The sequence below is a fragment of the Salminus brasiliensis genome, chromosome 1 (assembly GCF_030463535.1).
Source record: "Salminus brasiliensis chromosome 1, fSalBra1.hap2, whole genome shotgun sequence".
Classification (NCBI taxonomy): Eukaryota; Metazoa; Chordata; class Actinopteri; order Characiformes; family Bryconidae; genus Salminus; species Salminus brasiliensis.
In genome coordinates this window covers 6873432-6885867 of record NC_132878.1, presented here as the reverse complement: position 1 = coordinate 6885867, position 12436 = coordinate 6873432, and the positions used below count along the sequence as shown (strand labels likewise).

The 12436-nt window shown below is 40.8% G+C and overlaps 1 protein-coding gene across 3 annotated transcripts in view; it reads left to right on the top strand.

Annotated features, from left to right (window-relative positions):
* Positions 1–363: 363 nt before the first annotated feature.
* ciz1a (cdkn1a interacting zinc finger protein 1a) overlaps positions 364–12436 on the top strand; it is a 25516-nt gene continuing 13443 nt past the window's right edge. For 2 of the 3 annotated variants that reach the window (XM_072695318.1, XM_072695236.1), the window contains exons 1-7: positions 364–446; positions 2670–2912; positions 5447–5571; positions 8129–8295; positions 9358–9451; positions 9543–9648; positions 11249–11325. In XM_072695318.1, the coding sequence (XP_072551419.1) occupies positions 2746–2912; positions 5447–5571; positions 8129–8295; positions 9358–9451; positions 9543–9648; positions 11249–11325 (736 nt within the window). In that variant the 5' untranslated portion in view covers positions 364–446; positions 2670–2745. The remainder of the gene's footprint in view (positions 447–2669; positions 2913–5446; positions 5572–8128; positions 8296–9357; positions 9452–9542; positions 9649–11248; positions 11326–12436) is intronic. The other variant, XM_072695396.1, reaches the window with a different exon arrangement.

Below are 12436 nucleotides of genomic sequence, written 5' to 3'. Positions count from 1 at the left end.
TTAGATACAAATATTTATATATTTATGACCTAATAATATAAAAACGAGGTGTTTATTTCATAATTACAGCATAACATCATAATAACAATAATTGCAGGAAGGATTTTATTAGGATCTATTGTTATGCTATTATTCTATAGGCCAATAATTGCGTTCAAGAAACTGAATTAAAAGAATTAAAAAAAAATAAAGTGGATATAATCTGCAAATGGTTTGTTTTGGTGGTCTGCAGCTCGCCATCCGACACGACAGAGGACGACAAACCGGGTCTCAGCCGTTTTCCGTTCAGCCTAATCCGAGCCGGTGAGGTTAGCATTAGCATTAGCAGCTGCACTGCGCAGTCGCTTATACGGCGAAGAGCGAGTTTCAACAGGCTACAGGCTTCCTTCCCCCCCTCTCTCTCTCTCTCTCTCTCGGCGCTTTCCGACCCTGCACAGAGCCATAAAGTAGGTCACAACATCTGTGCTGTATTTACTCCCGAACTGCGTGTTTAAGCTCATTTAAACCGAGAGAGAAAGTCCGCTTTGGCCGGCGTTGTGTTGTTGTTAGCCATGCTAGCTAGCCTAGCCTTGTGGGGCGAACACGGCGGTGGTTAGCTGGTGTTAGCTGGCTAGCATCTCTAATAGGAAATGAACGGGGGCGTTAGCCGGCGAGCTAATATATATAGGCTGGTGTTGTTTTGCTTGTAGCTAAGCAGAACAGCTCTCTTTATTCAGATGTAGCTAGTTGTTAAGTTAAGGTCTATAGCTAGCTAATATTGCTAGGATATAGCTAGCTATAGCTGCTTGGCTAGTGCTGAGGAGTTAGTTAGCTAGCTAGCCAGTTAGCTAAGCAGCTAGCTAGCTACAGCCTTTTATTTTCGGGCGCTTTTGTAGCTAGCTTGCTAAATTGGTAATAAAGCTCTTATAAACGCTTATTTACGGCGTTTAGATCATTTATAAAGGCTTCATAAACCTCGCAGTCATCCAGAAAGCTGCGTTTATTACAGGCAGTGCGAGATAATGTGCTTATATAAGGGTACGTCCATCGTTAGTACTGAAAAGGATGGAGGTGCACAGCAGTCTCTCTCTCTCTGTGTGTGTGTGTGTGTGTGTGTGTGTGTGTGTGTGTTTTCTCTGGCCAGTTGAGGGGATGTAGCTGCTGCATGTTAATAACCTGTAGTAGTTATTAATTCAGTACCCCTTCCAGATCCCTTCCAGTGCTGCTCTGTCCTGCATAGGTTCACCTACATATTGATTAGTGTCCCCCCCAGTAACCCCAGTGAAGCCCCTTTGTACTGAAGCTGTTTTTGGGGGGGTGTAATGCAGTGTCTGCCACACTTAGATACTCTAACCTGACTTGTTTGTGGTGAATATTGCCAAAAGAAATCATTAAAAAGTGTAACTGCTTGTATTTTAGTGAGAAAACAACATTTTCAGTTTTTAATAACCAGCATAACCATGTTTTACATTTACATTTACGGCATTTAGCTGACGCTCTTATCCAGAGCGACTTACAAGGTAACTCGTATTACAGAAGTGGGCCAATGTAGTGTTAGGGGTCTTGCCCAGGGACTCTTATTGGTGTAGCGCAGCCAGAGTAGTCACCCAGACCGGGAATCGAACCCTGGTCTCCCACATGGTGTTGTTGTAACGCAATGGTAGGTGGTGGTGGTGGTGTTATCTGTTGTAGGTTTTGTTGTTGATATTGTAGTTGATGGTGGCAACAAAATAATAACAATAATAATAATAATAAAAAAACCAGACCGATCTCCAGCCATGTCTTTCTGGATTGTTGTATTAAATATTAGATATGTTTTGGTGTAAATATAGCTTTTAATGTTTGTCTTTTGTTATAGTACTTATGCCTGTAGTCTTAAACAAAGAGAAATCATCATATGCAATATTGTGCGAAAGAGTGAGGGGTGTGATCTATGTAAAATGTGTCTGTTTATTAAGATGCTTGTTTATAAGAACATTAGACTAAACATAAATGAAGTGTATTTGGGATTGTTGTTGTTGTGTTAGATGTGTCAGTGTAGTCAATTCCAGAGCTCTGTTCATTATAATGGTATGTAATGTTTATACATTTACCATCATTTCTCTTTAGTAATAAGAGAACAGGAATTTTTAATTCTGAAGAGAGGAAGTAGTGAGATCTTGTCGTGAGCTAGTCTGAAGAACAGAGCTCGGTTCCTCCAGGTTTCTCCTGGACAGCACGGCGTGGAGGATGTGTTCAACTCCATCAGCAGCAGCAGCAGCTCACCTGATTTACCATCATTAAGCCCTGATTTACCATCAAACCAGGTGTTGATATGAGGAGAACTCTAAATAATACTAGACTCCATGAGAGAGGAGAACTTTGGAGGTGTTTTAATGATGAACACAGTGATTGAGAACCACCAGCACTTTCTGTAGAAATGTTATTAATATTAGTGTTTTATTGAGGAGATTTTACAATTTCTTTTCTATATATGTGTATATGTATATATATATATATATATATATATATATATATATATATATATATATATATAAGGAGATATAGACAATTAGGATATATATATATATATATATATATATATATATATATATATATATATATATATATCTCCTAATTGGCAGATATTGCCTCTCAGATGACACTCGCTTCATGCCCTTCCTCACAGTGCTACTATTTGACTGTTCCAGGAATCCACCAGGCTGACGTATCGTTGTTGAAGTGTGCCAGATTTCTCCTACCACCACTGTCTCTCGGCCTGTCGGGATGTTTAACCCACATCACCACCACCAGCAGCAGCAGCAGTTCCACCAGCACCTGCGGCAGCTGCAGCAGCTTTTCCAGCAGCAAACCCCTCCACCTCCTCCTCCCCCTCCACCACCTCCTCAGCCTCCACCCAGCCACCACATGTCGCATCACCATGCAGGAGGCCGGTAAGACACTGTTGTAGGACTCAGCACCAGCGCTTCATTTCACTGTGTTTTGTATCACATTATTAAAAAACAGCCCTAATGTACACTACATGTCCAAATGTTTGTGGACATCCTTTCTAATGGTTGCACTCAGCTACTTTAAATTGCACCCATTGCTGACACAGATGTACAAATGCACACGCACAGCTTGTCTAGTCCCTGTAGGGAAGTACTGCTATTAATTTAGGACTCTCCGGAGCAGATAAATAAACATCAACCTGTTGGTACCTTGCTGCCTAATGCCAGGTGTGGGCCAGAGGGGTATAAAGCTCCCCAGCATTGAGCTGTGGAGCAGTGGAAGAACTGTGTTCTTTGGAATGATGATGGTGCTCCATCCAATACTTTTGAGATGAGTTGGGGATGATAATGTAGGGTGGTGATCATCATCCAACATCCTGACCTCATTAACACTCTTGTTGCTGAGTGCAGTCAAATCTTTACAGCAATTCTCCTCCAAAATCTAGTAGAAAGCCTTTTTACCTGGACAGTAGAGTCAGTTGCTCCAACAAAAGCAGGATCAACTCTTTTCTAAAACCCTTGATTTCAGAAGAAAAGGTGAATGATCAGATGTCCCAATACTTTTGTCCATATAGTGTATTTATTGTTGGTGTTGGTTACACAGTGTGTTATAGTGAATGTATGTACGTTACATGGTCAAAAGCACACTCATTGTTGCTTCTGAAATCAAGGGTATTAATACAGACTTTGTGGCCCTTTTCTGACATAGGGGCTATAACTAAGGATAATTGCCACAGTCAGTTCTTTATGATTTAGATCAATTGGGAAAATTAAAAAGCACCATTATTAGGCTATAAATAACTAAATATTACAAACGGAATTCTTTATCAAGAGCAGAATAACAGATCTAACAACTGTTTTACTTCCTGCGCTGCACTTCACATAGTTAAATGGGACTGGGAATGGTAATGAAACTTGCACCTGGTCAATCTTTACGTAGTACTGATGATATCCGGGATACATTTACATCTAAGGCACTTAGCAGACAGTCTTCTCCAGAGCGACTTACAGAAGCTCTTCACTGTTTACTCAGAAATACTCTTAGCTGGTTTGTATCAGCTAAAATCCAAAATATCCCTCCAAGCTTGGATAATACTAAATACAGAAGTCAGCATGGAGACCCTAAGTACTCTTGGAAGAGGAGGGTCTTCAGTCTGGGTTTGAAGACAGCGAGCGTTGGACTCTGCTGTTCGACACCCAGGGGAAGTTTGTTCCACCACTTCGGTGCAGGACAGAAAAAAGTCTGGACGCTCGTCTTCCGTGGATCTTAAAGGATGGCGGGTCGAGCCGAGCCGTACTTGAAGCTGGAGGGGCTCTTGGTACAGATCAGGGTTTTGACCATTGCCATCAATTACGGAGGGGCTGGCTGGTCCAGTCTTGGCTTTGTAGGCCAGCGTCTGGGTTGTGAATCTGCCACAGGACGCCAGTGAAGAGAACGCAGCAAAGGAGATGCATGGCTAAACTTGTCTTGAAATAACAAGAAACTGAACGAGCACCTGGGCGCCCTCTCTAGAGAGGAAAGGTTGAATTCTCAGGAAGTTATAAAGGAGAAATCTGCATGACGGAGCCAGGTCCACAATATTGTCACAGTCATGTACAAACCTTGTACCTCCTAAAAAGGCAATTTTACAGGAGAATTAAAAAAACTCCTTAACTTTTAATGGAAGTCGCATTATATCGAAAGGTGAAAAATGTCAAAAATGGAGATGGAAGGCTTTTGCATGGCCGCAAATATATGCTCAGAAAAGGCCCCTGCAACTCATCCAGAATGCAGCGGCACGGGTCGTCTTCAATGTCCCAAAATTTAGCCATGTCACTCCACTGCTGCGTTCTCTCCACTGGCTTCCTGTGGCTGCCCGCATCAGATTTAAAACCCTGACGCTGGCCTACAAAGCCAAGAACGGACCAGCCCCTCCGTATCTGATGGCAATGGTCAAAAGCTGATCCGCACCAAGAGCCCTTCGAGCTTCAAGTACGGCTCGGCTCGACCCGCCATCCCTCAAAATCCGCGGAAGACAAGCGTCCAGGCTTTTTTCTGTCCTGGCACCAAAGTGGTGGAACCAGCTGCCCCTGGGTGTCCGAACGGCCGAGTCGCTCGTTGTCTTCAAACGCAGACTGAAGACCCACCTCTTCAGAGAATACTTGGATGAATAGTTCTATGGTCGCCTTATTGTATTGTGTTTAGTAATGTCTAAGCTTAGAGGTATCTTTTGTATTATTAGTCTATTCTAACTAGCGAAGGTTTTTCTTGGGTAAATAGCAAAGCACTTTGTAAGTCGCTCTGGATAAGAGCGTCTGCTAAATGCCGTAAATGTAAATGTAAAAGTGTGTGTGTAAGTGTGTTTGTTTAATCACAGTAATGAGAAATATTGCCCACCCCTTTTCTGATGCTTTGATGGTTAGAATATACTGTAATACTGAATTGTTGTTCAGTTCATTCTGGCTACGTTCAACCCTGTGTCTGCCTCTGTTTAAAGGCCCATGGCTGTACCAGCGCCGGCACCACCTTCTGCTCGCATGGTTAACCTCTGTTCAGCCACTCAAACTATCATCGCCCCAAACCCGATGTTGCAAGGGGCGCTACTAATGCAGCAGATGCAAGGTAAACTGAGTCTCTCTCAGGCATGACTTTCTTTATATAGCTTCTGTGTGGTGCCTGTGATGATTTAAGAACAGTCATGTGACGCATCTAGTCTTCTTTCTGTGGCAGTGAATTGCATTGCAATGCATTGTCTTTGTTGTTGTTTTTTTTTTATATACAAACATTTGCATATAAATACTCCTTGTGATTCGTCCAACAGTGACCATTTTATGCAGGTAAATGACATTTTTGCTGTTGCTGTCCTCAAATGATGATGAAATGGAGAGGATTTTTCGCTCCGTTGTGAAGCTTTTGAATGTTGGCGCTCCCACTGTTCGCCGCAGTGATTCATTGAGCAGAAAAGCCTCTGATTGGCTCAATTCTACCCTGCCTGCTCCTTACTAAGCCCCTCTTCTACATGCTTGTTATCAAGCCCATGCGTTTTTCGAATGTGCTGAGAGAGTGAGAGACTCGCTGATTGGAGGGTCTGCTCCATTTCTATTTGCCACATAGAATGTAGGGTTTAAGCTTGATCCTTAACTGAATTTTACTTTGAATGGGGATCACCATTCAAGGCTTAAACCCTGTCTGGGAAATGGGTCCATACAGTTTAATCCGCTGATTACCATTTATCATATTAAACTATTAGAATTTATATCACTAAGAAGTGTAAATTAATGACACACCTCCTATGAAAATCAACTTTTAGGGTATATTTAGGTAAGGCAGCAGGTAAAGGTGTCTTTTTTTTTTTTTTTGAGGGGGGCTTTTTAGTATGACCCACATCCAACATTCGTCTGATGTTGAGTCCACGGTCGTAAACTGGCACTCATGCACAGAGGAGCGATACTTTACATTTTGGTTTAGTCTACGGCAGCATCACAAGAGCTGTCAAGGTTTTCCAGTGGCTGGCAGCCGGGCTCATCACTGAAACTGTAAAAAAATGGCATGTTATTCAGCCACACCTACTTTTGATTTGAGTTTGTTTTTGTTTTTAACCTTCAACATTTTTAAGCATTTTCTTTTTTTCTTTTACGCTGCAGCAGCACCCTTTAGTCTCTTTCAAAATTTCTTCAAACACTGCGCTTCTAATTTAGCTTGAACAGAGACATCACCCCAAATATTTCAAAAAAGGTGTGTTACCTCGCTATACCACCACTGAAAACCCCTCTCTGCCGTTTGTCGCCCGTTTTACCTTCTCCTCAGCACACATTTATGAGGAGGTGGGGTAGTATTGATGTAAAACTTGCATATTGGCTATGTATCAGATTTTAGTACCACATAAGATATTGTCCCAAATCAGAATTGAAAATGTCAGATTGAGTGTTTTGTCATGACATTTTCAAAAAAACATGTATTTTTTTGGCTTAAGAAAAGAGACTGTGGAGGTCTAATTCATTGTTCAGTATTGCGCTGCATTAATAAACAGACAAACCGACAAAAAGCCATGTGTGGTAATTCTAACTGTCAGTTTGTGTATAGGTAGAGATTTAGAGAGGGTGCATGTTAAAGTCCACACATGCCTCAGATAAACAGGCTTATCAGCTACTTGATAAACCCTGACCTGTATAAAGACCTTCTACTCAGAGACATTGTTTGCAAATGAAAACCTTATCAGGAAGTGTGAGGGAGCTTATTTGTAAAAGAGAGAGTATTGATCTTTTTTCTGTTTTATGGGACATTTTAACTGGGGGCAGTAGGGTAATAATATTGAAACCATATTTAAAGAGATTTTCACAATAGATAAGTATTGCACTGTTTTGATACACAGACAAAATGCACCTGTAGCAGTAACATTTCTCCAAATTATCCAAATACTATCCAATGCTTAGTACCATGATTTTCATCCAGAATGTGCTTTACTGCATCCACAGACTTAATTGCCCTCTTTAGACCATGCCGTTGGTCAGTGTTCTTTAAAGCAGCATTATGTAGCATGTGTACCTTAAAATATCAGCTTCAGGATCATGCTGATGCTCCACTGACTGTAACAGGGAGAACGGCATCTCTGTCAGTGCCACTCCAGGCTGAAGCTCTGCTACTGCACTATGAAACTTGCTCGCTCTGAGTTATATTAGTGTAAAATGCTGGACTATCTCTCTACCACCTCAGTCCACATGCTTCTCTGCCTTTAGATGCTGCTTCTGCATCCCTCAGCTTGTCAACAAATGCATGTGTACAACTGTCTATGAAGGGGGCGCTCAAAGCGTGATTGGTAATCATAGCAGTGGTGTAAAAGTGAATTACTAGGGATGTACTGATGAAATGGCATGATTCTATGCATACAGTCGCACAGAGAATATGTGGTATGTGTTTTAGAGTTAATACAGTAATTTCACAAGTGGGTGGCACCATTTGCTTGGTATTGTGGGAACTGTAGAGGCTTGGGAGTATTCCTAAAGGAACTGTAGTCTCCATTAAAGCCCTATGAATTACACTCCCCACCTGTTGGGGGAGCTCGCGAGCAAAAAAAGTGTTCCGAAAAGTATGTTATTTATTACAGTAATATAATGTGTCACAATATGATAGAATGTTGTCATTGCCCATCTTTAATTTTTACTCCATTTTTCTCCATCAGGGAACATGAGGAGCTTTGCCATGGGTGGACAGCAGTTCCAGCAGTTTTTTGCTGCGGGGTCTAGGTCCTCCATCCTGGGACCCGTTCCACTGGGGGTTGCCATTAAAACTCCACACATGGGATTTCCTCCGCGACACTTCAACCCTCATGCTCGCTATTTCAACAATGTAAGACTTCAGGTTCATCTCTCAGTGCAGTTTGTTTAGTGTGGCATCTACCCATGACCTTTCTGGGTTCTGAATGGGTTCTTCAGTGCTGGTTTAAAAAACAAAACAAAACAGAGAAAGGCAAGCGGCTCTCCCCCTGGTAAAACAGAGCGTTTCAGTGAGAGTTTTATAAAGGGTCAGATATAATGGCCTGTTTTCAGGTTCCACTGGAAAATAGCTCCACACTGCAGAACCTCAACTCCTTTATTTACCTTCTGAGACCATCACTGCTGCAGCCAGCTGGGCTATAATGTATATAAGAATCCTGGGTTGTCCAGTGGGCTAAGACACGTGTACTATGAGCGGAAGGTTGCAGGTTCAAACACCAGCAGCTGCACTATGCTTTGTGGTTGGTGTGGCGCAACAGATAACACCACTACCTGCCAGTGAGCTACCACACCATGTGGGAGACTGGGGTTCGATTCCTGGTCTGGGTGACTATGCTGCTACACCAATAAGAGTCCTTGGGCATGACTCCTAACACTACATTGGCCCACCTCTGTAATACCAGTAACCTTGTAAGTCGCTCTGGATAAGAGCGTCAGCTAAATGCCGTAAATGTAAATGTATAATGTCCGTTAATGGCACCTTGTGGGCACCAGATGGCGCTCTGAACACCATGGTTAAAACAAAGACTTGGAACTGGATTGGGATTAAAATAGCCGATACCCGATCCATTTAAATATGCCTGGATGGGCCTCCGACCACGGGGACATCCTTCTCACACCAAACCAGGTATTGGATAATCACTAAATGATCCCATGAGGAGAGCTTTGGAGCTTTCTGTAGTAATATTATAAGTGTTTATTTTAATATTAGTGTTTTACTGAGGAAATGATCTCTTACTGCCCGGATAAACAGCGTTTCACTTCTAATTTCCAGACGTACCGAAGATTTTGAATGGTAATAAATTAATAAATGCGCCTATGGGTCAGGATGAGTTCTGTAGTCGTGTCTCTTGCAAAACCAAAAGGAGATTATCTGTTGACTCGTGTTGTAACTAGGCTAATTGTCTGCACACAGGACTTCCAGTCACGACAGCCTGACAGGAAGCGGGAGAACGAACAGAGACCTGCAGGGGGCACGGACAGCCAGCCGGGGGCTAGCACCAGCCGAGGTGTGTGCAATTGGAGCATCCTGTGGAGCTGAATATATTCACATGCCTTTGTCTTTGTGTTTGTGGTCTATAATCGCTAATACCTGATTAGGATTTGCTTTGGCTGCAGATGAAGCAGCAGCAGTGGCGGAGGCAAGCAGCCAGTCGTCTACACAGCAGTCAGATGAGCCAGCTGCAAAGAAACAGAGAACAGAAGGGTAAAGTGCACTTACAATATTTAATAACATGCACAGTTTTTTTCCCCCAGCATGTAGTGTTTGGAAACAAGAAGATAAATAATATTACAGTAGTTATTTGCAGTCTGGTACATAAGTATTTGGACAGTGACACAAATTGTATAATATTTGCCTGTGTACACCACCTTGGTGGATTTGAAATGAAGCACTCAAGATATGATTAAGGTGTATATCAAATTCAGCTTTTATTAAAGGGGTTTAACAACAATATTACAACGACCATTTAGGAATAACAGACATTTTTACATAGTTCATTAATTTTTACAGAATTAAAAGTACAATAAAAAGGACAATAAATACAAGGATTATTTTAATAATTTGCTGTAAACCATTTGCAGTCAGTGACCCTTAAATATTAAGGTGCTGGGCCCTGGGTGGTCCAGTGGGCTTAAGTACTGTCACTTTGATCACTATGACCAATGTAAAGGTCCTCTCAAAGCAACTTTACAAGAATGACCATCACCAAATGCTGAGTCACCTCTGTTGAGATGCTTGACACGCCTTTCTTGCTTCTTGTTTGTGGGTTTCTCAGTTTCAGTTTTGTCTTCAGTCAGTAAAAAGCTGCTAATTTGGGTTGAGGACACATGGCTGACTCTGTCTCTCGAAAACTTTGAAAAGCTTTGCATTAAAAAGCTCTTGGGTTGGTGGTTTGTGGTACATGTATTTTGGTCATTCTCAGTCTGTTGTGAAGCGCCGTCCTGTTAGTTGGGCAGTATTTGACTGAAGCTGAGCAGAAAGTAAAGCATCTTGCTACTTTTATCAGCAGGACATCATCAGTAAACACCAGTGATTCAGGTGTGTGTGTATACAGAGTCACAGAGTTACAAATATTGTCATTGTCCAAATACTTAGGAATTGTATTTCTAGTCATTTGTCAAAGCATTTGATTTGACATTGCATCACATAATATGAATTTTAGGCTTCTGCATGTTTATTTGTTGTCTAAATTTGGAGTCTTTCACAGTGCTGTTTGTCATTATTGTCATAATTAATTTAATTGTGTGTTTTGTGGCTTGCTAAAATAATTTGGAAAGCATTTCCTAATATCAGCGTCAAATAAAAATTATTCTGTGTTTTTAATATAAATTTGATTCGTTTTCAACACACAGATTATAGGCTTCTGATTGGTCGGGCTGTGAGCCCATAAGTCAGTAATAAAGAAAATTAAGAGAGGCTTTTAATGAGCGGCTTTATATTGATTTGTGTGGGGTGTTTTGTTTTTGTTTATGAAATGGCCATTTTATTAGATGACACTAAAGCAGTGTAAAAATGAAAAATATCAGGCATTTTTTTTTCTAGATGTAAAGAGATTTCACTTGCTAGGTTATTATTTTGCAGTGTGCTCATTTTGTTTAAACCTACACTGTGTCCAAATGTATGTGGACACCCCTTTCTAATGAATGCATTCTGCTACTTTAGGTTGCACCCATTGCTGATACAGATGTGCAAATGATGCAGATGTGCAAAGTATCGCCACTAAAAGATAAAGCTGTGTGTGTGTTTTGTTAAATGGTAAAAGAGTTGACTATGACTGTAATGTTTGGCTTCTTGAATTTCACAGACCGGATGATCAAGTGGAAACTGAAGCTTCCCTGAGCACTGAATATGAGCGCCCTGCTGAAGACCCTGACTCTGCAGGTACACGCCAATATGACGTAGAACCCCACCAAGGGTCTCATCTCTGTTTAGATGTCATGTTTAGTCGTATATATTGTACTAATGTAGCGGTATAATGTATGTTCTCTAGGTTTTATGGTCTGATTGGAAATTTAAAAAATTACCTTATAAATGGGTGTGAATTTTATATTCAACTTTACATTTCCCTTTGATCTACAATAGCTTGATAGCATATTTCCTCAGTTGTGCTGTTTTTGTAGTAGAAGATAAGATGGAAAACATGATCATATAACTTGTAGGTGATGTTCTCAACTAAAAATGGTTCTTCTGTTGATGGATCACTGTTTTAATTTAAGAAATAACAAAACAAATAGCTGTTCTCAATAAATAATGCTTGAATCAGGCCATACTGTTTACCAATCTGGCCGGTCACAATAATTACATTAACAACTTGTGTACAACACATGGACAAAACTTCAGTCATTTTTGCTGGCTTTGAAATTGCCTGTTCTGTTAACCTAGCCAGGAGAACATGTTAACAATGAATGAGCCAGAATGTTGACCTTGTCTAAAGACAATTTATTTTATTATAGTTTTATTGATTTAGGATACTTAACATATTTATATTTCAATTCCAGTGTCTGAATAGTTTTATCATTAAAAATTCATTGCTCTTTAAAATGATATAATTGCATTATTATGCTGTTTCATAATCAGTGGCATAAAGTGGTCTTAAAATGACAAAATTGTTTATCGCAATTATTTCTGGGACGATATAATTAAAAAAATAGTTCTTGTGGTAAGTTATTCTCCTGCTAGTGGAATGGCCATTTTAGTAGATATCATTACAACATTGTAAAACATTTAAATGATCAGATATTTCACTTGCTAGTTTTTTGGGGGTTTTTTTGCAGCATGCTCATTATTTGTTTGAACCTACATTATGTGTCCAATTGTTTGTGGACACCCCTTCTAATGAATGCATTCAGCTACTTTAAGTTGTACCCATTGCTGACACAGATGTGCAAACCTAATGCCAGACGTGGGCTATAGAGGGGTATAAAGACCCCCAGCATTGAGCTGTGGAGCAATGGAAGAACCGTGTTCTCTGGAATGATGCATAGGGCTCCAT